Genomic DNA, 25,301 nt, shown 5'->3' on the forward strand with positions numbered 1-25,301 from the left:
CTGGATCAGGTCAGAGCAGCCCCACCTTCTTTGGCTGAAGGCAGGGTAACTGAGGAGATTGCCAATCCTGAGCCAGAGGTCAACACGCTTCTCCAACTCCATGCCTTCCTCTCTGTCACGGGCAGTTCCATTTGCAGGACTGAGAAGTCTGACTCTCAGGTCTGGCAGATGCTCTCTGCATCCTCCTCCATCCTCCAGGATGTGGAATAGAAATCTTTGAGACCAGTAAATCTCTCGGTGCTCCAGCAGGCTCCCTGAAACCTCCACACTCCCCAGACATTAGCCATTAGCCACTCCAAGACACACACACTGAGCAGTCGCAGGAGGGTGAACAAAGGCACCTAAAATGACAGAGGCCATTAAGCGACTGACTGGGAACCACCCCCAGTTTGCACAACATGAAGCAGGAGAGCGTCAGCTCCACTTGACAGGTCTTCCACCTGAGCACAGAATATTCTGGAGAACTCAGGAAGAGACCGCTCTAAGACATTCTCTTGGGTTATGCTCCCCACCCCACCATTTGACCCTATATTTTCCCTTTTGCTCTTTTTTCTATATTTCTTTAAAAACTTTGCTTTGTGTGTGTGTGTGTGTGTGTGTGTGTGTGTGTGTGTGTGTGTGTGTGTGTGTGTACGTCAGGCTGAAGTTTCTTCTTCAATCTTTGCTTGGAAAAAAATACTTCTTGTCTAAAGTCACTGTTAATTCACTGAGTCCCTTTCCTGGTTCTTTCTGCTGAAGTCTGTTAGTTTTTCCCTGTGTGCCTTCATCCCCTGGTGTTTCCTGTTGTCAGCGTCTGTAGAATGGCCTGACAGCAGGGCCAGGCCTACAGAGATCAGCTCTCTGTTGTTCCTAAGTCCTGGAGCCCCTACTAGTCCAAGTGTTCCCTGCTTTTTATGTTCAATTACTTATGTTTGCTTTTTAGGTAGTGTGTTTAGTCTACTTAGCAGGACAGGAAAAGATTCCGTGTATGTATGAGCATGGCTTCACTTCCTTCAGCTGTCCTTTATGTTTGGTTTATTGCTCATGTCCTTGACTTTCCCTTTCTTCTCCACATTTGTGTGGGTCGCGGTGGTGTTTGTGTGATTTGGTCATTTGTCCTCTGAGCCTTCTGTAACTTGAATTTGTTGCTGGCTATTTCATCAGATGCAGAAGTTAGCATGTACAACAGTGTTCTTTCAGGAGATATTGTAGATGTCATACATAGTAGAAGCTTGTGACAACTCTGCTGGCTCCCTGACTTCCCACTTTTAGCTTTCACAACTATGATAAAACAAATGTTTATTATCTAAACCACACAGTCGATAATTGTTTGTTGCAGCGTCCTAGACTAATGTAAATGGTTATTCTTTGGGTTTAGACTTTTGGTAAATAGCATCTTAGGATTTCTATTGCTATATGACCATGGCAACTCTTATAAAGGAAAACATTTAATTGGGGGTGGCTTACAGTTCAGAGATTTATGTTGGGACATGGTGGCATGCAGGTAGACGTGGTGCTAGAGTATTAGCTGAGAGTCCTGCATTTGTGTAGGCTACAGGAAGTGGTTCGAAACACTGTGCATGGCTTGAGCCTATGTGAGATCTCAAAGTCCACCCCCACAGTGACACGCTTTCTCCAACAAAGCAACACCTAATAGTGTCACTCCTTGTGAGAAGATGGAGACCAATTACATTCAAACTGCCGCAAAGAGTTTATAAATGATCTCCCGAAGAGATTAGTTTGGGACAGTGTCCAACTCTGCAGTCCAGGCTGACCTTGAACTCATGATCCACCCACTTCAACCTTTTGAGGGCCGAGATTGTAGGTGTGTTTCACTGCACACAAATTTCACCAAACAATTTAAGTAAGATTTTTAGCCATGTGTAGTGGTTTCCCTCCTGTAATTTCAGCATCCTGGAAGGCCGGGGTAGGAAGATCATGAGTTAGAGGCTAGCCTGGGCTACCACAGTGAGTTTCAGGCTATCATGGGGCTACAGAGCAAGACTCCATGTCAACAAACTTAAGGGGAAAGAAGGAAGGAGAGAGGGAAGATGGGCTGGTTTCATCTAGCTATGCAGTATTGTTTCTGTTCTCTTTATTGTGTAGGCATGGATTCCCATCTGGTGTGATTTTCCTCAGGCCAGAAGGATATCATTTAACTCTTACTTTGTGACAGGGTCTTAGTATGTGCTATCCCAGCAGTGGAATTGCAGGTGTGAGCCACCATGCCTGGCTCATCTGGCATTTGCTACGGGGGACCAGTCTTTTGCTATTTTATGCTTGAAAGGATCCTTATATTTCATGTGTTCTTGAAAGCTCCATTTAGAGGTTATTGTTTTGTGTTTGTGTGTGCCACGTTTGCACATGTCCTGCCCTGACCTGTGGAGGCAGCAGGCAGCTTTCAGGACTCTTTCCAGTCCTTTTCCAGTGTGTGACCCTGAGGTCTAACTCAGGTCGTAAGGTTTACATAACAAGCACTTTCACTCACCAGGTCATCTCGCTGGCGCTTGAAACAAGACTTTGCGGGTGGGATAAGTAGTCCTTGGTTTTCAGGAAGTAGGTGGTGCTGTTTCTGATGGAAATGTGCTGTCATTCCTGTGTTACTCTGCTCATGTGGGGAAAGAGTGTGCACATCTGTTACAAACATTTACTTTTTGAGATAGGCTTTGACAATCTGTTATTGCTGGGGGGGGGGTGGAGCTCACACTTTGGATCTGCCCCAGGCCCTAGGTCTTAAATCATCCCCTTGTTAATTCAGGGAAATGCAATTCCGCTGCATCTACTTCGTGACGCCTCTTCTTAGAACCATAGTTACATCACTGTTAGTCTTCCAGGTAGCTCCTCTCCTTTTCCCTGTCTCTGTCTCTGTCTCTCTCTCCCCCAAGACAGGGTTTCTCTGTGCAGCCCTGGCTGTTCTGGAACTCAGGCTGGCCTCAAAATCACAGATCCATCTGTCTCTGCCTCCCGAGTGCTGGGATTAAAGACGTGCACAGCCACTACCCCAGCTTTGGTGGGTTTTCAATGTGAAACCATCATGTGTCTCTTCATAGCAACAGAACAGTGACTAAGGCAACTTCTGATTTCAGTATCTCTAAAATAAGGATTCATTTGTAGGAATTAATATGTGGCTTAGTTGGTAGAGTGTTTTCTTGGCATCTATATAGCCTTGGGTTCAATCCTCAGCACCCCAATGGACAAACCTGTAAACGCTAGAACTTCAAAAATAGGAGGCAGGAGGTTAGGAAGCTGGTGTCTTAGTCACTGTCCTGTGAAGAGACACCATGACCAAGGCAACTCTTATGAAGGAAAACATTTCACTGGAGCTGCCTTACCGTTTCAGAGGCAAGGAACATGGTGACAGGCAAACATCCCAGAGAAATAGCTGAGAGCTACTCCCTGATGCATAGGTCAAGAGAGACCCTGGACTTGGCATGGGATTTTGAAGGCTCAAAGCCCACCTTGCCCCCTCGACAAGGCCACACCTCTTAATCCATCTCAAACAGTTCCACTCCCTGATGACTAAGCATTCAAATACATGACCCTATGGGGGTCATTCTTATTCAAAGCTCCAGAGATGGCTCAGTCGGTAAAAGCACTGCCTGTTCTTTCAGAGGAACTGGGTTCTATTCTAAACCCTTACAACTGTCTTTAACTTCATTTCTGATCCCTGCAGGTATTGGACATGCAAGTGCTAACAGACATAGACATACATGTAGACAAAAGACCCATGCACATTAAAAAAAAAAAAAAAAAAATGGAGGCCAGAGGACCATAAGTCCAAGGTCAGCCTGAGAGGCAAAGACAGGCAGATCTCTGTGAGTTCGAGGCCAGCCTGGTCTACAGAGCTAGTTCCAGGACAACAAGGGCTGTTACACAGAGAAACCCTGTCTTGGAAAAGAAGAAGAAGGAGACGAAAAAGAAGAAGGAGGAAGGAAGGAGGGAAGGGGTTCAAGGTCACCAAAGCCAGACTGGCATACATGAAATCCTGTCTAAAAAACCAATAATTTGTGTTATTTATGTTTCATTTTCGTGTGTGTTTGGTATGCATATATGTGAATGCACATTTGCTCATTTTGCATGCGTGTCTGTACACACTAACGTGTGGCTGGCTTTTCCAGGCAAGACTCAACACATGCACCAACTCACCAGAAAGGAAACCCACAAAAGACAAAAGTAAAAATTGCACCAGAGTCCACCTCTGTGAAATCATGAGGCTGCTGTTGCTTCCGTAACTAACAGGAGTGTGAGTGAGAGGTTACAGAAGCAGCAAGACTCAAAGGCAGCCACATATCCCTGAAAAGCCCACTCCAACATGCATGCCATGCTGGCTCATGAAACCCTGGGGGGTCTCTGCACAACCTGCATGCTGCCCCAAAGTCCGAGAAGTCTCCCCCTGTGGCTTGCCTGGTCTCCTCCCCCAGCAGTCTTTTCCTCCTATGAAGCTAGGGAGGGGCCTAGAATCCTGCAGGGTTGCAGCCCTGGGACTTTCCCTCCATCATCTTAGGTTTCCTTTTCCCTCCTGCAAGGAAGGTTTCAATTTAAGGGAACTGTTGCACAGTAACGTGCACACCACACATGGGAGGCCTGGGGTTCGTCTGGGGAATCATTTTGCTTGCTTGCTTGCTCGTCCACCTTCTTCCCAGAGGCCAAGCCTCTATATCAAACCAGAGCTCCTTGATATGGCTCATCTGACTGGCCACATCGGCCCGGGGTTTTCACCTTCAGAGGCTGACATTGCAGGTGGGCCATCACACCTACTGAGCATATATATTCGAGCAGGGGATTCAAACTCTTGTCCTCATGCTGTCATCTCCCCAGCCCCAATTTGTGTTATTTTAAGCCACGGAGTGTGTGGATTCATCACAAAGGTAGTAGAAAACCAGTACCTTCCATTGAACTTATTCATATCCTTTGCAAACCTGGTAACTTAACTGGACACCATTGTTTTGTTTTGAGTTTGGGTCACTCAGTGTGGCAGGAGCAGCTGCATGCTCTAAGAGAAGCCTCTGCAGACATGCTGTTCTTATTTATCTGTTTGTTTATAGACAGTCTCACTATGGAGCTTTGGCTGGCCTGGAACTCCTTCCTGAGTGCTGCCATTAAAGGCAAGCACCACCACGCCCAGCTCAGACATGCTCTCTGAATAGCATCCCTCTTCCCATGCCCATCTTTCTATTTTCTAGCCACCCGGCTCAGCCCCCAACCCAAGGACTGGTAGGCACTACTTCAGGCACTATCCCTCACTTCATGGCCAGAAAACTTCTTCCAGGCTGGGAACAGCAGCCATGGGGAAGTTCATCTCTTTTTAATCAGTGAAAGACCCTGCTCTTCATTGCCTGATATCTGAATGTCTAAAATATTTTGTATGCTATTTGGTTTCTTCACATTTATATTTTGAGCAGGTGTGTGTGCATGTGTATAGGCACATGTATGTGAATGGATGTGAGTACAGGTGTATGTGTGCGTGTAGAGATCAGAGGTTGACGTCAGAAGTCATCTTCCATTGCTCTCCATATTATATGTTGAGGCGGGTCCTCTCACTTGAATCCACAACCGACCTATTTGGCCAATCTAGCTAATCAGCTTGCGCTGGGGACTTTGTTTGCCTTCCTTGTGCTGTGTTATAGGCAGGCTACCACACCTGCCTGCATTTTGGGGGTGCATCAGGGATCTGAATTCTGGTCCTCACACTTGCACTTCAAGCAAACTGGCGTTTCCTCAGCTCTTGTCTGTTATTTTAAGGGCATCGGGTGGGTGGGGGATTCAGTGCCTTGTCATGGATAGAAGTGAAAGGATTCAATTTAAAATTATTTTGTTGAAATGAAATCTTCTTAAAATATATTTCATATGCTTCCTAAGGCATGCACTAATTCCTCTCCAAACACTTTTGGAACATCTACTAAGCAAATTAATTATTGCACTAATTAATGCAAGTTATATATAGGCCTATTTTAAGTGGACCGGAGAGAATGAAAGAATGTAAGTGCAGTACATTGTCTTAAAAAGCTGAAGGCTTCTTTGTTGGTTTCTGGGCAGAGATGAGGCTGGAGGTTCAGTTTCTCCCATTGGTGCAGGTTGGTGGCCACAGCCAGAGGCCTGTGTGAATAGTCGGGGTGTTGAGCTACAAGCTTTACTTGGGAGAAAGATGTGGGTACCCAGGCCCCGCAGTGTCAGAATCATCTCCAGGCCAGCAGATTTTGGTGAGACTATCAATATGTCTGTACTGGATACTTTTGTGTTAATTTTCCATAAGACATAGTCATCTGAGGGAACCTCAATTGAGATATGCTTCATGACTGATAGTAGAGGGCTCCGCCCGTTGTGGGTGGGAACACCTATGGGCAGGTGGTTCTGGGTGCTATAAGAAAGCAGGCTGAGCAAGCCATGATGGGCAACTCAGTAAGCAGCACCCCTCCACGGTGTCTGCAACAGCTCCTGCCTTCAAATTCCTGCTCTGTTTGAGTTCCTGCCTGACTTCCTTCAGTGATAGACTATGATATGGAAGTATAAGCCAAATAAACCCTTTCCTCCCCAGCTTGCTTTTGGTTATGGTGTTCTGTCTTCAGCAATAGTAACCCAAGAGACAATATCCCAGGAGGAACTCTCCTGAGGAAGAAAGGTCAGATGGGCAAGAAGATCCAGGCGGTGGTGAGATGCAGACCGTATAATTTAAAAGGGGGGAAAGCTAACTACATTCAGTAGTAGAATGTAATCATGCACAAAAAGACCTTAGTGTATCAAATGTAGGACTCACTGACAAGAGCTCAAGGAAAACATTTACTTTTGATATTGTGTTCAGAATATCTACTGAGTAAATTGATGTTTACTGAGGCGGTGTTTGTCCATTCTAGATGAAGTAATTATGGGCTATGATTGGACCATCTTCACAGACTGGCACCGGAAAATTTTACAATGGAAAATGAAAGGTCACCTGGGAGGAAGATCCTGTGGCTGGTATAAATTCACAAACTCATCTAATTTTTGAGAACCTTTCTGATAATGGCACTGAACTTTTGATATTCTTAGTCTATCTTCTGAGAGACTGCTTTGTTTGATGGTCCTGTAACAAGAGCGCAGCGATAATAAGGTTTAGAGGGAAATTACAGTGCACAACAAAGGTGAGGTCTACCAGATTTCGGAGAAGAAGGAAATAGCAAAAAGGACAACTAGAGCAAGCTCGATGAATGCTTACTCTACTCTTTGTCATAATACACGCAAAAATGACCACAGGTGGTGGAGAAAACTTGTTAAAATTGCAAAGCTGCATTTGGTTAATCTTGCAGGAAATGAAAGTTTGGCCATCCTGGAGTTGTTGACAAGAGTGTTTAAGGATTCTGGAAATATCAATAGGTCCTTGTTGACTTTGGGAAGTTATTACCGCTCTTGTGGAAATAATACTGCATAATCTTTATCAAGAATCTAACTAGAATCCTGAAAAGTTCTTTTGGGGGATGTACAAGAATATAACTGTAACCAGTTCCCCTGCATCGCTCGATTTTGAGGAACCTGTGAGTACATCTGGATATGCTCAGAGAAGGACATACTGAATAAGCCTGGAGTTGACCAGAAATCCACCATAGACTCTATTAAGGGCTACACAGAAGTGATGGAGTGTGTGGCATGAGGTCTTGCTACAGCCCATGAGAAAAACGGAGTGTGTATCTCTGCAGAAAATCTTAAAGCGCCATGAACGGAAAGTTCACTGTTCAGAAAACAATTGTTGAATTGGTTGAAAAAAAAATCAGTGCCCTTGAGGAGAGGCTCCATAGGGTTAGAGTTCTTTGTAGATGACAAAAATGAACTTGACCAGCCTTATCTGAACTGCAGATAAAGCACTGGGACTTGAAACCTCATTTCTGAGAGACAAACTTACTAGAGAGGAATATGTCTCTTTAGCGTTGGAGAGAATGGAGAAGAAACTTCATGATGTAACAGTAAGAAAATGTAGCAGCTAGTATCTCAAATGTCTAATTGCTATGAGAAGAGCAATCATTAGCTGCACAAAGTAGGACAGTTTTCTGCATGGATCAATTAATGAGCTTGTGACTGACCATCCTGGTGCCTTGAAGGCGGTCTCATCCCTGGTGTGGTGTCCATACTGAAAACTTATAAACAACCGCAGCACAGTTTTTGGACTTAGTTGGCAGTGGTTGAAAAGGCAGGAGATTCTTTTCTTTTCTTTCTTTTTTTTTTTTTTTTTAAAGAAAAGTATTCTCAGTGTATTGCATAACAATCTACATTACATGAACTCTAAGAAAATATTGTTTCTTCCTTGGTTGAATCATAAAAGCTCTGTGGAAAGTTAAATGAAGACTTGAAGACAACATGGAAACCCATTCACAGGAACTTTGTTAGTTAATCATGTTGGATGGAGAGATTCTGTGTTATAGAGGAAAACTGTAAAAATGGCTCAAGTACAAAAAACTACTCAAGAAAATACAGAGTGGAAGTCTACAGATGTAATCAAAGCAGTGCACAGTTGAGGCTGAAGAGATGGCTTAGTAGTTAAGAACATTGTCTGCTTCTTCCAGAGGACCTGGGCTTGATCCCCAGCAACTACCTGGAGGCTCACAGTCTGACTTCAGTTCCAAAGGGACCCAATGTCCTCTTCTGACCCTCCGGGGCACAGTACACACACAGTGCACAGATGCATGCAGACAAAATGCCCATACACATAAAGTAAATAGAATTAAACATTTATTGCTAGGCCAGGTCGGGTGGTGCATGTCTCAACAGAGGCGGGAAGGAATAGCAGAAGCCTAGAGCTTAATGAAATTATAAAGATTGGTTTGAATAACCAGGTTTGATGCCAGAGGGAAGTTATTTCTATCTATTAGCACTGGTGAGAACTGAACCATGGGGACAGCTCCTTGATTGGCTGGGAAGGAAACAGCCCAAGCTGTCAATGATGCTAAATTGTTCAGAAGGCAGCAGAGACCAGTCAAGACGTGAAGAAAGGGGGGTTCGGGAGAAACGTAGTGAAGAACTTTCTCAAGAGCCATTCCTATGTACCAGTGTGGATGGCTCTCCAAGTGGCAGTGTTCCATTTCTCCAGTACAAAAACACAGGCATTAACCCAGTGGAGAATTTAAATGGAAGAAAGCTTACACATGGCGTTTTAAAAGAGCAGACTGCACCATAACCCTGCAGTAAATTTAAGGGTCAAGATTATTTGTAGTTTTTCCAAGGCAGAGTTTCTCTATTTAACAGCTCTGGCTGTCCTGGAATTCACTTTATAGACCAGGCTAGGCTTGTCTATAAATGCAGAGATCCTCCTGCCTCTGCTTCCCAAGTGCTGGGATTAAAGGGGTGAGCCATCACTATCTGGTTTATTTTATTTATTTATTCTATATGCACATCTGTTCGTGTGAGGATGTTGGATCCTCTGGAACTGGAGTTACAGTTGGGAGATGCCATGTAGGTTTTGAGAACTGAGCCCAGGTCCTCTGGAAGAGCAGCCAGTGTTCAGTCCCAATTAATTTTTAAAAAAAAAAAAAAAAAAAAAAAAAAAAACAGCCTGGTGGTGGTGCACACTTTTAATTCCAGCACTTGGGAGGCAGAGGCAGGCAGTTCTGAGTTCAAGGCCTCCACCCTAGTCTACAGGGCTAGATCCAGGACAGCCAAAGCTACACAAAGAAATCCTGCCACACCCTCCCCCCAAACCCAACAGCAACAAAAACCTGAAATGCCATAATTTGAGGGTGTGTACGGACTGAAGTGGGGTAGACTATATCAAGCAATCCAGTTAATGTGGTTAAATTCAATGTTCTTTTTGCCATCATTGTAGTCCAAGTGCTTGGGAAGTTGGGATTATACTGGGTACATGTGTTTCTAGCTTCTTATATAAAGCAGCCCTTCTATATAACAAGTGAGAAGTACTCTTTTTGTATTCTATTGAATACCAAATATATGGAAATGTGTTGCTCTAGGCTTGGGCTAGCATAGGGGGCTGTTGCCAGCAGACTTGAAAAGGACCATCTCATTGCTGTTTTGCTCTGAGTTCATGTACTGTCTTCTTCTTCTTCTTTTTTTTTTTTTTAAGCCTCTAATGAGATTTTCCAGTTTTGCCTTCTCAGTTCACTTCCCCTCCTTCATTTGTTACCATGCCATTTGTAGAGGGCTCCTTCCTGTGAGAAATCTGGGGCCATACCTAGCAGTCCTAAGCATGTTTCAGGGTTATCACTGAATCATGTCAATAAACTTGATCCTGGAAGTGTGTGTGTGTGTGTGTGTGTGTGTGTGTGTGTGTGTGCACGAGCACACACAATTATGTTTAATAAGCATGGACTTGATGGATTAAGCCATTGAACTATTTGCTACAGCAGTTTTTAGTCTCCTAAGGGATGGAAATGGCATGCAGTGTTTTTACACCAACAGGAATGCATATGCGTCTTTATTGAGAGCCTTTGTAATAAATGCAGATATTGGGCTTTAGTGTAATTGGTAGTGTTAAATTCAAAAGGAGAAAGTCGAGTGGATCAAATTACAACAGGATAGTTCTTTTAGACATTTGGCTTGGTAGAAAATCAATTTACAATCAAAGGCTTATGTTTTCTAAGGTTTGGATCTACACAAATCTTACAATAAAGGCATGCACCACTACTGCAGAGCGGCCTTAGATGTTTTAACATTTATTTATTTTTTTGGTTTATGTACATGAATGCTTTACCTTCATATATCTCTGTGCACCATGTGCCTGTCTAGTTCCTGTGGAGGACAGGAGAGGGTGGGAACTGGAGTTAGGATGGGTATGAGTTACCATGTGGGTGCTGGGAATCAAACCTGTGCAAGAGCAACAAGTGCTCTAAACTGCTCAGCCCATCTCTCCAGACTCCAAAACTTTATTAGTGTATGCTAAGCTACTTCTTCAGAACCATGTGTGCCCGATGCTACCATGCTTCCCGCCATAATGGACTGAACCTCTGAACTGTAAGTCAGCCCCAGTTAAATGTTTTCCTGTGTAAGAGCTGCCATGGCCATGGTGTCTCTTCACAGCAATGAAACCCTAAGAGAGGGGTTTTGGTTTTTCAAAATAGGGTTTCTCTGTGTATCAGAGCCCTGACTATCTACAAACTCCATTTGTAGACCAGGCTGACTTCAAAATCAGAGATCCATTTGCCTCTGCCTCCCAGCATGTGTGCCACCATGCCTAGCCTAAGGCTAGCTTTTATACAAAGGACCAGGTAGGATCCTAATTGTGATGAAATCCTGGGTGTGGATTGCCCTATGTGATAGATGGTGTTCCAGGCTCCACTCCCAGGATCAGCTCTCCCTACCCTAGATGCTGGGAACCTTTAGGGGGCAGCAATGGTGAGCAGGAAAGAAGGGCAGTTCTTCAGTCCCAGTGTCTTAGGGTGGAGCTTTCCCATGTCAGCAGCTCTACCCCATTGCTTTCTGAATTTGAGGCAGTGCTTACTGTTTTCTACATGCACTTTGTTCTTGTAGCTCAAGTAACCCAAGTCTCTTTGGCTGTGGTCCCAGGCCTAAGCAGGGAGTCTCTGCTGTTCTCAGGATGTCTGTGCTTTCCAGAAAGAATCAGGCTCATGTGTCCCAGCTGGGACCTCTTCTCAGACTCTGGTGTAAGAGCAGTGATTTTTCTGGATACATTGTTATTGTTTGCACAAGTATGACGGATTACTAAGTAACTCATCTACAAATGGTTAAACATTAAAATCATTTTATTTGAATGAATTTCTTAAAGACTTCCATTGAATTTTCACACTTAAAAGCAAAATTTAATTCAAGAGTTCAGTAGCTGAGGGTGGTGGCACACTTCTGAAACCTTAGTGCATAAAAGGCAGAGGCAGGAGGATCATGAGTCTAGGCCAGCCTGGGCATTGTAGTGAGAGCCTTTCTCAAAAAAACCTAGACATTTCACCCTGCATTCTATCAGGCAGCATTTATAAAATGACTAGAAAGTTCTTTCTCCAAACAGGATTACAGTACAACAGCTTCCACTACAGCTGCTGCTTGGGTTACCTCTTGGAAGTTGCCTAGGAGACTCACAGCCCTCATTTCAAAGTCCTCAGCAATTCTTCTCTTGAACATAGCTTTTTCTGATTTGGCCCAAAGCCATCTGGGTACAAGCTTGGATAGCATGATGGCTTAAAAAAAGGGGGGGGGTTGGGGAGGTTGCCTAGCGGGTAAAGTGCTTGTTATACAAACATGAGGATATGATTTCTGGTCCATAGTACCTACATAAAAGCGGGGTATGGTGGTGCCATCTGTCACCCCAGCATGAGGTGGGTGTAGACAGGTGAGTTCTGGGGTCTCACTGGCCAGTTAGTCTAGACAAAACAGCAAACTTCAGGTTGAGCAGAAAGACCCTTTTTAACAAAAGAAGATGGAGGACAGAAGACACCCATGCTGACTTCCGCCTCCACACACGTGCAGGGGCAACCATGCTTTCTTCATCCTCCCCTAAAGGAAATTGTCAAAAGCAGGTAGTGCTCTTAGGCTGAAAACATAAGATGAAACTCTGGGAACCTAAGTTCAACAGCAGTGCTGGATGCTTTCACCCATGTGGAGGGACCTGTCTTACTCAACCTGAGAAAACTATGCCCCTGTTTGGTGGTGACACTAGCATCAACAGCTGACCTGTTGGACAGGGCCTACAGATCTGGCCACTGATGTATGTTTTGCCACACTGGTGGCCTTGGGAATGAATGAGCCTTAGTGTTTCTGAGTAGGTTATTTTTGTTTGGTTCTAGGAGATACTCTACAATGAACACAATAACCTCTGGAAACCTGTAAAGACAGAAAGGTAATTTACATGTTAGTTGTCTGTAATATACAATGCATGTTGATCATGCCTTCTCCACTCTTGCTATCACAGGGCCTGAGGACTAGCCAAACAGAACTGTTAGCATGCTGGAAAGGCCCAGGGGACCAATTACCGACCTTCCATTTCCTCTGCAGCTCCAAAATTTGCAAATGATTTAATAATTTAACCATAGGAGTCACTCTCCTTTCTTTGTGCTCCAATATGGGAACCAGGAGGAAAACAGGAACATGGCTTCTCAAAGGACAGCAACACTTTCCTAAACCCCATTCACTACTTGAGGGGAAAAGGCAGAGATCTGTTGATTCAGAAAATCTTACTAGGATCCTGGTTCCAGTGCAAAATTAGACACTTGTACTTTCTCCTTTCCTTTCTACGCTGGCCTATGGCAATCAAAGTTCAGGAGCACTGGGTGGGGTCCACAAAGTAGGATGCCCATATCTCTAGCTTCAGTAAAGAAGGGTGTGGGAGAAGTTGGTTTTAGATGCCAAGAAGTGATCTGGTGCTTGCACTAGCATGGATGGGCAGGTAAGGAACAATTCCGGCAATCAAGGAAGTACTGGGACTTCTGGCTGAGATGGTAAATAACTCATTTCAAGACTGTTATCTGTGCTGTGTTGTGCTGGCTAACACAAGCTAGGGTGCCTCCATAACGTCAGGCAAGCCTATAAGGCATTTTCTTCATTAGTGATTAGGTGGGAGGGCCCAGCCAATTGTGGGTGGTGCCATCCCTGGGCTGTGGTGTTGGGATGTATAAGAAAGCAGGTTGAGCAAACCACCGGGAGCAAGATAGTAAGCAGTGATCCTCTACAGTACATCTCAGTTCCTGCTTCCAGGAACCGAAGTGTAAGCAAAATAAACCCCTTCCAACCCAAGTTGCTTTTGGTCATGGTGTTTCATCACAAGAGAAACTTAACTAAGACATTTGCCAAATTTAGATTTGACAGAGTCCAATTTCACTGTCCCACTGGCTTGTAACTTAAAACTTTAAATGTATTTTTAAAACAGTTCAAAGGGAAAATGTTCACAGCTGTGGAGAGAACATTTATAATCCTCCTAACTGAGAAGAAGAGTACCTGAAACTCTGACAAGAAAAGCCCTAAGACTTCAGAAAAAGCCTGCGCTGGGGGTGAGCTCTGAAGTAACAACCAATGAACCGATCAGGCCTAGGCACACATCACAGGATCCCAAGCAGGGACTACTGTCTCTCTTCAGGGTCAGAATCCAGACTTAGCTGGGGCCTGGAGTTCCTCTAACCTTGGCTGTCGACTACATGGGTAGGAAAGAGATCTCCACCACCTGAAGAAAAACTCACCTGTTAGTACCAGCATTTTTGTCAGGCATTGTGTCTCACATCTGAAATCCCAGAAATCTGGAGACGAAGTCGGGGGATTGCTGTAAATTGAGGCTGGCTGGACTTCATAGTGAACTACAGGTCACCTCAGGCTATGAGTGGAACTGTCTAAATAAAATCCCCCAAACCCAACCCAATACTCCCAATCCAAAAATGGGCAATATTTTCCTGCTTTAAGCATAGAAGAATTAACCAATCAGAAACAAGTTAAAATGGGGAAGAGCTAAAAGCATGAATTTCTCCTGCTGGTTTGGTAAGTTTTACACATTGTGGTTGGCTTTGGTTTTAATCCAGTAATCATATTTTTGTTGTTGTTGTTGTTGTTTTTTTTTTCCCAGACAGGGTCTCTATGTAGCACTAGCTGTCTTGGAACTCACTATGTAGACCAGACTAACCTTGAACCCAAAAGCTTCACCTGCCTTTGCACCCTGAATGCTGGGATTAAAGGTGTGTATCCCCTAGAAGCACCAGTAATCTTACTTTTATTTGGTAATTCTTGTGAAGCCTATGTTTAGGCAGTTTTTAACATTGTAAATTTTCAGGTTTTTTTTTTTTTTCTCTCAATAGGTTTGTAATCTTTTCATGAAATTTCTCTAATAAAGTCCAGAGACTAAATGAAGAAAAAAAGCCCCCCTAATCTTAACCTAATCATATTATATTCCCAGGCAGATAAAAAGTTATAGAAATTTTTTCCCCCCCTGAGATAGGGTTTCTCTGTGGCTTTGGAGGCTGTCCTGGAACTAGTTCTTATAGACCAGGCTGGTCTCAAACTCACAGAGATCGGCCTGCCTCTGCCTCCCGTAGAATTTTTAAATAGGGCTTGCTTTTACCTTGGTATTTAGAGAATTTAAATATCACTGAACCCCTGAGTTTTATTTGCAGTGTTGTTAGCCAAAAGTTTCCCCCATCATTAACCACAGGAGAAGTACTATAAATCCAGTATTACTAGCATCTGTCTAACCTGGGAGATCAGTGAAAGGCACGGTTTTCACAGGCAAAGTGAGTTTTAGGAGGACTGAACTGAAGATGACACAGGTTTGGTGGTCCACCTCCAGAACCTTAGCGTTCCTGTCTAAGATGAAAAGTACATTTATTTCCAGAACCATGACTACTAGCACAAAGGTTTTTCTCTATTTTTTTAAAAATAAAAATACGAATGTTTAAGAGAAGTAACAGCATGAAGAGTCAGCAGTGGAAAAAGGCTTTTGAGCATGTGCAAGGCCCTGGGTTGGTCCATCAGCTCTGTCCAAACAGACCAGCAAACAAAAACCTCAACAAAAATAAACCCAAACCTAAACAACTGGATGAAATCTTGTTAATGAAAATACAAGTGTCAGAGACTCATGCTCAATCTTGTATACTATGAATAATAATAAAAAAAAACCTGCCTACTTTTGGGGTGTTATTATTTAGCGAGGTTTTAAGTGCAACTCCAATTTCTAAATAAAGCGTAATCCTGTCCTCATCACTAAATTTCATACATCGGGCTTTAGAAATCCATCAAGGCATCAAGTGCGTTTTATCTACGTCACAGGGGCCCCCGTGCTTGAGGTTAAGAATGAGGTGTTATGATCACGATACATCGTAATACATGTACGAAATTGCCAAAGAATAAAAATATTCTTCAAAAGGGGGAAAAAAAAAATAAAAACTACAGAACTCCGTTTGCCTGTTTTCGGAGACTGATCGGATCGGGGCTTTGGGTCTGCTTGACTCGCTGCTCGGTAGCTCTGCGTGAAGGGTGACTCTTGTGTCCGGTGCACCCCGCTCCAGCAGCGGCGCGCCCAGAGAAAGAACGGATGAAGAACTGGAGGTAAGCGAAAACGCTCCTTTACACTTCGGTTTTTTTTTTTTTTTTTTTTTTTTTTTGAGACAGGGTCTCTCGCTGCCCGGGCTGGCTTCCAGTTGGATGGAGACGACCTTGAGCTTCTGGTCCTTCTGCCTCCACTTCTTCCGGAACGCAGGGACTAAGGCCTGTGCGACACACAGGGGTCGAACCCTGGGCTTCGTGTCTGCCAGCCGAGCCACATCCCCAGCTCCCTGGGACGCCCAGGAGCACTGGGACAGACTTGTCCGTCCGAACGCCGGCTCCCAGCTCAGCCTGCGTACCGTCGCCGCCGGGGTTTAGCGGGGTCCCGGCTGCCTGCTCGCGCACCCCCGAGGCGGCGCACGCCCGCCCGTCTCCGGAGGGCGGCGCCACGCCGGGAGGCCTGCGGCTCTCGGAGTGTCCTCAGCCGGGCTCTGACGCGAGCCCGTGAAGTCACGGCCTGGTCCCGGGAGCGACGCCATCTTGTCGCCCCTGTCTGCCTCAGCGGCTCGCGCTCGCAGGCTCCGGGTTCCCTCGCCGCGCCGCTCACACCACGCGGTGGAGGAGGAGCGCAAGCTGCCGGCCACGCCTCCCGGGCTCGCTGCCGCGCGCTGGGCGGAGTCGGCCTCGGAGGCCCGTGGCCTCGGGGCGCGGCCCGCACAGGCCCGAGCGCCACCCCGAGCCCGCCCGGCCGCGGCCCCCTGAGGGCTCGACAAGCCAAGCGGCGCTCCTCCTCCTCCGGCCCCGGCCGCCCCGGGAGCCCGGCCGCGGCCCGGCGCCGCCTCTTCCGCCTTCCGCGTCCGCGCGGGCGGGCCCGACGTCAGCGCCGCCCCGCCCGGCCCAGCATCGGCCTCGGCCTCGCAGCGCGGCGGCGGCGCAGGTCCCTCCCCAGACATGGCCCTGGGAGGTGGCAGCACATGGCGGCCGAGGCGGCCGTGAGCGCGCCCCCGGCCAGCCCCAGCCCGCCCTGAGGCTGCCCGCGCCCGCCGGCCGCGCCACGGCCCCGCCGCCCCCCGCCCCGCCGCCGCCGGCCCCGCCGCCGCTGCCGCCGCCGCCGCCCGCGCGCGCCCGCCCCGCCGCCGCCATGGGCGTGCAGGGCTTCCAGGACTACATCGAGAAGCACTGTCCGAGCGCCGTGGTGCCGGTGGAGCTGCAGAAGCTGGCCCGGGGCAGTCTGGTGGGCGGCGGGCGGCAGCGGCCCCCGCAGACCCCGCTGCGCCTGCTGGTGGATGCCGACAACTGCCTGCACCGCCTGTACGGTGGCTTCTACACCGACTGGGTGAGCGGCGGCCAGTGGAACCACATGCTCGGCTACCTGGCGGCTCTGGCCAAGGCCTGCTTCGGCGGCAACATCGAGCTCTTCGTCTTCTTCAACGGCGCGCTCGAGAAGGCCCGGCTGCACGAGTGGGTCAAGCGGCAGGGCAACGAGCGGCAGACAGCGCAGCAGATCGTCAGCCATGTCCAGAACAAGGGCACGCCACCGCCCAAGGTCTGGTTCCTGCCACCGGTCTGCATGGCCCACTGCATCCGCCTGGCGCTCATCCGCTTCCACGTCAAGGTGCGGCTGGGGCCGGAGGGCCGGGTACTCTCAGGGGTGGGCCTGGGGTGTCTTTGGGCCCGGGTCAGGGGCGTGCCTGGTGCCCCTTGGACTGGGATCCTTGCGGGTTTGGGTCAGGGTTGGTGTCTGGGGTCACTTGGGCAGGGGTCAGAGTTGAGCTACTGGCCTCTTCGTGCTTGTGTTTGGGCTGGGCCTGGAGTTGATTGGGTAGGGGTCAGAGTTGATCCCGAGGTCCCTTGGGCCAGGGTCAGAGTTGATCCCGAGGTCCCTTGGGCCAGGGTTCAAGGCTCGGCCTAGTGTCCCTTCGGGCTTGGGTTTGAGTTGGGCCTGTGGGGCCCCTTTGGGCCAGTGTCAGGGCTGGAGTAGTTCCGGGAAGCCCAGTCTGTCCCAGGCTGAGTCTTGGGTGCCCCTGCCTGTGGAAGGGCCAGGGAGCAGGCCTCAGTGTCTCTCAGGGGCCCTCTCGGGACACAGCGTGTCACCATGCTCAGGCTCGATGCGAGCTCCGCAGAGGTGGCCTGGAGCAAGATGGATGTCGGGCCCTTTAGGCCCAGTGTGGTTGAAGTCTACCCATAGCCATTCCTCTCCACTTTCTCTCTGGTCTGCTGCTGGCCGGTAGACTTGTGTATAAGACACTTAAGGCCGGTGGACAGACCCACAGCCCAAGTGGGATTGGTGGTGTCATCCCCAACATCCTCAGCCTCTCCCCTCCTTTTGGAGGCTGCCAGGCTACTCGGTGGTCTTAGACTTAATTGTATATGCATCTGTCGAAGTTAACCCGCTCTTTGCCAGCAACAGGTTTATCGTGGAAGCCTGTAGAATAAACAGTGACAGTGGATCGCCAGGGCCTTAGGGACAAGCAGCTCAAAATAGATCGACTCCAAAGCTGTGGGAGGGGAACTTTGTGTAGAGGATCGTGCTGCTCTCTGAGTCTGAGAGCAGACCCCCCTGCCCCTCTCTGCCTTTGGAAATGAGATGTTTGGAGAAACTGGCTATGGTAAAATTTTGGTGTTAGATTTCAAGGTACTGTAAAACTTGAGATGGGACCCTGTCAGTTCTGTGTGTCTGGTGCGAGGGTACTAGTTCAGAATCAGGAAGAGTTGGGGGGGTGGTCGTTTGGCATAGGCACAAGTTTTCAAGAGCTATTTTTTCTGCTGCACAGGAAGCATTCAGTGACCTTCAGCGGGCCCTGATGGGTGGGTAAGGAGAGCTGCACATTGTCAGCCTTCTGCTGTGTGTCCCTTTGGCAGAAGACGCATCAGCCAACATTGGGCCAGAGGAGAGCTTAAGGGCCCACACTTGACTGAAAGCTGAGCACCTAACTGATCCTCAGAAGATTGGATAGCTTGCATTTTCATGTTTTCTTTCAAACTTACTTTGGGGGGCAATGGAGGGTGAGGCTGTTTGAGTTTTCACACAGTCTTCCCGCTTGTAATTCCTTTGGAAAGTGAGCTTGCCTTGGAAGTTTTACACTGTCTCCCTCTTCCTGGTCATTCCTGCTGGCAGTGAGGAGATAGTGGTAGTTAAACCTAAACTGATCACGGAAGTCCCACCCAGGAAGTCCCACCCAGGGTCCTGTTGCAATTGGTGAAGTTGTGTTTAAGTCTGTGGGTGGAGGCAGCTGCAAGAGTGGTGATTGGCCCAGGATCGTGGCAGATTCACAGCGTGTCATTTCTCAGCTAGTTGATGTGAGAAGCAGTGTGTGCCTCTCACTTTTTCTCATAGCCTGGGGCTCTTGGGAGGGGAAAGTGGAGCCCTTCCTCTGTGATTCACCTCTAGTGGACAGCCTGAAAAGGTCCTGGTTTAATGCTGCTTGGTGATGGGGAGTGACATTTAAAACACAGCGTTATTATCTGCTTTTGCTAACAGCACAGGGCTGTATCTTTAGTCAGTCAAGAAAACATTGAATATTCAAATTAGAATGTGTGTGTGTGTGTGTGTGTGTGTGTGCTCACGAATGCTTGTGTGCATTTTTACCTTTCTGTAAGAAATGTTTGATTCTTCTAAATTGTAAACCTTTTCTTTTTTTTAAAGGCAGGACCTAACTTTATAGTCCTGACCGGCCTGGAAGTCTCTATGTAGACCAGGGTGTTCTCAATCTCACAGAGGTCCACTTGCCCCAGCCTCTGCCTCCTGAGGCTGAGATTTAAAGGACCACACCACCTATCTGCTAATTGTAACATCTTTGGCCCTTGTGAATGCCTTCCATACCTAGTAGGTACTTGGGATTTTGGCCAGTGTAGTGTGTGAAGCTAGATTTAAGACAATCTAGATATGTTTGGTGGGACGTGCCTGTCACCCTACTACTTAGAAAGTTGAGGCAGGTGGATCCTGAGTTTGAGGCTAGCATGGGCTTCAGGGTGAGAGCCTGTGGTCTTCTTAGCAATCTCACCTTTTTGAAAAATGCCTAAGAAATTTAGGTTTTAGAAAAGTCTTAGCAACCAAGCAAGATATCAAGAACCTTGGGTAGCATGGCAGGAGAGTAGTGTCTTCCCTGCCTGTAGGATCCTTTATGCTCTCTCTCAGTCTGCTCCAGCCTTTGGAGATGTAGTTGTAGCAACCCCAGTTGTCCATATCCTCAGCACCGCTTGAGGAGAGAGAGGTCGAAGAAGAAAGTCTGCTGGAGGCAGGGGCACCATTAATAGCAAAAAGTGACACCAGAGAGAAGATGTGAAACTGCAAAAAACAGACAGAATTCTGGGTTCTATTTTTAAACAAGGAAATAATCCCGTGTACTTTGGTGTCCCTGAGGGTACTGCAGTATTTATTCTGAGGATGACTTTGAGGGGCTGGGACATGGCTTAGCTGTTAAGAGCACTTGTTCTTACAGGGGACCTGGATTTGATTCCCAGCATTCACTTAGTGGTACCCAGCTATCTGTACCTCCATTTCCAGAGGATCGGAAGCCCTCTTCTGACTTCTACAGGCACCGGTGTGAATGTGGTGCCCATACATACAAATAGGCAAAACATTCACACACAAATGCTCTTTAAAAAATAACTTTCAAAATAGTAATGATGTATGGTACATGCTTTAAAAAGGATGCTCTTGAGTCATAAAAATTACCTTTTGTGTTCTCTGTTTAAGGGAGTGTGTATTTGTGTGTGTGTGTGTGTGTGTGTGTGTGTGTGTGTGTGTGTATGGGTGTTTTGCCTGCATGTATGTATGTGCGTAACTTTTGTGCCTGGTACCTGCAAGGTTAGAATAGGACATTGGATTTCCTGGAATTGGGATTACGGATGGTTGAGGACCACTGTGTGGATGCTGAGAATTGAACTGGGGTCCTCTGGAAGAGCAGCCAGTGTTCACCACTGAGCCTTTCCTCTGGTGGCAGTTTCTTACTAAGTGTACATGTTCTAGCAAATCCCACTAATGGGTATTTTCTTAATGAAGCTTTATTTACATAAGCACTAGCATTTGCCCTGGGGATATAGCCATTTAGTTGGTGGAGTATTGCCTCGAGTGTGTGAATGAAGTTCAGGGGTCCACGCCCAGCACTGTATAAACTAGACATAGTGGTACACTCCTCTGGTCTCAGTATTTGGGAGGTAAAAGCAGGAGGATCACAAGTTCAGGGCTAACTTCAGCTGCATAGCAGTTAGAGGCCAGCCTAAGTCTATATGACCCTGTCTTGGGACAAAACAAACAAAAAACCCCAAGTAGTAGTTGGGGAGGTGGCTCAGTTGGTAATGCCTGCTTCACAAACAGGAGAATCTGACAATAGGACCACAGCAGCCAAAAGAAGAAGCTGAGTTTGGCTGTGTGCAGCCGTAACCCAGTGCTGCAGAGTGAACATGGGAAGATCCCTAGGGCTTGCTGGCCAGTAAGCTCTATCCATGTTCAGTGAGAAAACCTTTCTCACAAAGGTAGAAAGTACTTGAGGAAGAAGTCCATCGTCAACATCTGGCTTACACACACACACAACACACACACACACACACACACACAGAGCTAGCTAGGTTCACGGTGTGATTCTCTTTATATAACTTTCTTTGAGAAAGTCACAGGGATGTTGAGTCCAGGAAGTGACTGAGCCTCAGGAGAGGAGAGGATGTGAACAGGAGTGAGCTGCTTGGAGATGAGCACAGAACGCTTCTCTGTTCTGGTGATAACATTTAAAAGTCAAAGCTAAATAAAAATTATTTTTACTGTATAATAATTACTACTTTTTTAAAAAGTTAGATAGACATTGGAAAAGAAATTGACATGAACACCTGTGTACATTACGTTGTATAAAAACATTTCTGTTACAAAACTATAAAAAACACCTTTTTTTCACCTTTTCTAGTGTTTTTAAAATAGGATATCTTTTATTTATTCTTTGACAATTTCATACATATAAACGATCCCTTTTGGTCGTTGCCATCTCTACCTCCTCCTTCCCTACTCCCCTACCTTTTCTAGTGATTTATAAATTGGCAGAAAGTTATACTTTCCTGTCATCTTAATTTAGAGAGTGCTTCTTTGCTAGGGTAGTAACTATGCTTTAAAATTACATTTAAATTTATTTATTTTGTGGGGGTGGGGCACCTGTGGCAGTCAGGGGACAACTGGTTTCTCTCCATGTGGGTCCTGGGATAGACTCCGGTTGTCTGATTTGGCTGCAGGTGCCTGTGTCTGCTGAGCCTCCTTGCCAGCCCTAGCTGCATGCTCTGCACAGTTAATGGATCTCTGTGACCATTAGAAGTTGGCTTATACACAAGATAATTTTCTTGTGGACATACACAGCATTACCAGAACATGGCATTTGCTGGTCACACTGGTAAAGTAGCCTTTGTGTACCTTGAGTCATGGTAACCTTTGAAGCCTCAGGGAGTGACTCTTGTTTATTTAAAAATCTTGGTGAGATTAATTCACTGGCACTGTCTAAACACCTCTCCTACCAGACTGGAGGTGTAGGTGTGAAAGCTTATCCTGAGGTTCCTCAGACCTCATCCTGAGTTCCTTCCAGTGTGGCTTTGGTAAATCAGTGTTCTGGTCTGTTTACTCAGAGCTTACACAAAATGGTGTTCCTGTTTCCAGTCAAGCCAAGAAAACACACTTGTTTTTAGGGCTGATGGTCTTTTCTTGCAAGTCAGCAACAAGGAAGGAGTAACGAGTGTCAGCCTGGATGCTTACTGGTTCTCTTTTCCATTCTTTCTGCCCTTTAGTACTTAGTGGTTATTTTATAGGTGGAGGAGCAGTATCTACTGACTCAGTTACAAGTGGAGGACTAGGCACCCTGCAAAGGGAAGTGCAGGCTGAAGTCAAAAGTCCATTCCATTGTATGAGTACTTTAGGGGTGTGCCTACATAGTGCTCACACCCTGGCTATTCTGAGAGCAGGGCTTTTGCAGTTATAATAGGAGCAGCAGGGTTTGTGTGTAGGAGAAAATCATGCACCATTACATCCAGAAAACTAAGCAATGCTCGGGGACCTTTAAGGAAATACAGTCCAGAATTCACTCAAACTGGTCACCCATTACAAATAAATATTTTTCTCTAGTATGTCAGTTTTGTAACTAGTCCTGTTGCTTAACGACAGGAGGAATTCATAATCAAGCAGTTTCTTTAACTGTACTTAAACTTAACTGCTGTAGCCTACAGGCTGTGTACGGAGACCTGTTGCTCTCAGCTACAAACCTGTACAATATGTGACTGTAATGAACATGGGGTGCAGTTTAACATAATGGCACTTACAGCTCAAAACAGAAAAGGTGCAGTAGAAAGCTAGATACTAAAATGTTCCAGGGCACATGGCTTCAGCTTACCACTTCAAGGGTCAGTCATTTTGTAAGTTAAACAGTATTCCATTCCATAGCTAAACTCTGAATTTCTCCTGTTTTTTCATTATTATGGAAAATGAATAGTGGCTAGATTTGAATATTTGCTTTTATTTCTTTTCAAGTATGTACTCAGAAATAGAATAGCTAATTGGCAATTTTCTTTAGCATATATGTACAGGGCACACATATTAGTGGTGTTGGGGTTCATGCTTGCTAAGCAAGTACTTTATCACTAAGCTATATCCGGCCATATATTTAATTCTTTCAAAATTGCCTTGCTGTTACCACAGTGGCTGCAAAAGCTATGTGTTTTGTGTCATATGTTATACTAACATTATCAGCAATATTTTTGTGTCTATATTTTTTTTTTTTTTTTTTTGAGACAAGGTCTCTACATAGTCCCGGATGTCCTGGAACTTACTAAGTAGACTGGTCTTGAACTCACAGAGATCCTCCTGCCTCTGCCTTTGGTGGGATTAAAGGCTTACAGCACTACACCCCTGCCTGTAGTTTTCTTTTTAAAGTAGTGATCTGTTGCTGCTTAGCCTTTGCATTTGGTACCCCCTCCCTTCCTCTTCTCTCCCCCTCCTCATTTACCCTACCATCTCCTCTCATGCCTTGTCTTGCCTTTTTAGTCTTTTCCCTTCCAGATAAGACATCTCTGTGTAGCCTAGACTGGCCTGGAGCTAACTGTGTAGACTAGGCTGGCATCAAAGTAATGGCTGCCGTCCTGCTTCTGCCTCCTGGGATTACAGGCTTGAGCCCTCTTGGTGCCCAGCGGCATGAAAGCCAGGCAGGATTGTGCATCCACTTTGCCAGATGTCCAGATTTTTTAAGTAAACCAGAACTCCACATTTTATTTGAAGTTATCAGCTCTTGAGCACCAGCTTGTTATTGCGTCCTGATTATTGTTGTCTTCACCTAGGTCTCTCTTCTAGAGTCCCACTGTTTCTTCCCACCCTGAGCTCTCTTAATGGTCAGAGCAATTTAGAGCATTCTTTCAAGGCTGAAGCCCTTGGGGTTTCCTTGTTATATGCTCCTTTTCCTGGTGTCCATATCACCTTTTGTGCGGGGCATCCCGTCCACATACTCCTTGTGTTTGACACTTGCTAAGCTCTCACTGCATGTCTTGTCTCCCTGCCCTGCTGACCAGTGGTCCCCTCCCGCTTCCACCAGCCTGGCTTGTTCTCCACACCCCCTCCACATGCCCCCTCATCCCACACCCCCACCAGCTGTTCCTTAATCTGCCTCTTGGCTTCTCATGCTGAATGAATTTCTAATTTCATTGTTGCTGTCCCAGAACTCAGACCTGATAAGAAGTGCCCACCCCTTAAAGGCCTGTGTTCTGTGTTCCTTTCTGGACACCTTCCCTGGACTCCCTTTGCCTTCTACTATTGCTTTTTCTAGTTCTGCAGTTTTGCTTTTCACCCAGACAGGTTTGAGCCTCAAGATCACTGCCATCAGTCTCCATTACTTCAGAGTCACCTGACCGTTCCATCCCCCACTCTGCTAGTCCCTACACTGATGAATGACACAGGGTACCACCAACCTTACCTCTTCCTCTTTCTCATTCCCAGTGTCCCTGGCACAGAAGCTGCTTGGCAGGTTCTGAAACAAAGTTCTTGGCTACTTATTGGCATTTAAGAAATGATATAGACTCAAATACAACCAGAATCTAGAAATGTAAGACATATACTAGGAACCAGTATCATTTCCTGCCAGTACATCAGAATGGCCTCGGGCTCCCACAGTTACCCCAGGTTATTCATCTTGCACATCCAGGTAGAACAGCTCACCACATCTCCAGGGAGGGAGGCCTCTGCCATGTTCAGACTTGACTAAAGCCCTTAGAGTTCAACTCTGTTGAGACTTGTCGACCCTTCTGCAGCCCTAGCCATTGTATCTTATGCTTCATGATTCACACCATCCCAACCTTATTTGTTTGCTTATTTGATTCTGTCATCCCATCTTTTCTGATTGCTACCTCACTTAAGTGAGGTATACTCTCTTCAAAGCTTGTCTCAAATACCACCTTGCTTCTTGGGGTTTGTGTGTACCCAT

The 25,301-nt window shown here is 46.4% G+C and overlaps 1 protein-coding gene and 1 pseudogene across 1 annotated transcript in view; both read left to right on the plus strand.

Annotated features, from left to right (window-relative positions):
• Positions 1 to 977: 977 nt before the first annotated feature.
• Positions 978 to 8,462, plus strand: LOC127229423 (kinesin-like protein KIF11; annotated as a pseudogene).
• Positions 8,463 to 16,982: 8,520 nt separating this feature from the next.
• The window catches only part of Fam120a (family with sequence similarity 120A), an 86,775-nt gene continuing 78,456 nt past the window's right edge, over positions 16,983 to 25,301 (plus strand). Inside the window, exon 1 of the mRNA XM_051194317.1 lies at positions 16,983 to 17,479. Coding sequence (XP_051050274.1) covers positions 17,006 to 17,479 — 474 coding nt within the window. The 5' untranslated portion in view covers positions 16,983 to 17,005. The remainder of the gene's footprint in view (positions 17,480 to 25,301) is intronic.

Source organism: Phodopus roborovskii, unplaced genomic scaffold, assembly GCF_943737965.1.
Source record: "Phodopus roborovskii unplaced genomic scaffold, PHOROB, whole genome shotgun sequence".
NCBI lineage: Eukaryota > Metazoa > Chordata > Mammalia > Rodentia > Cricetidae > Phodopus > Phodopus roborovskii.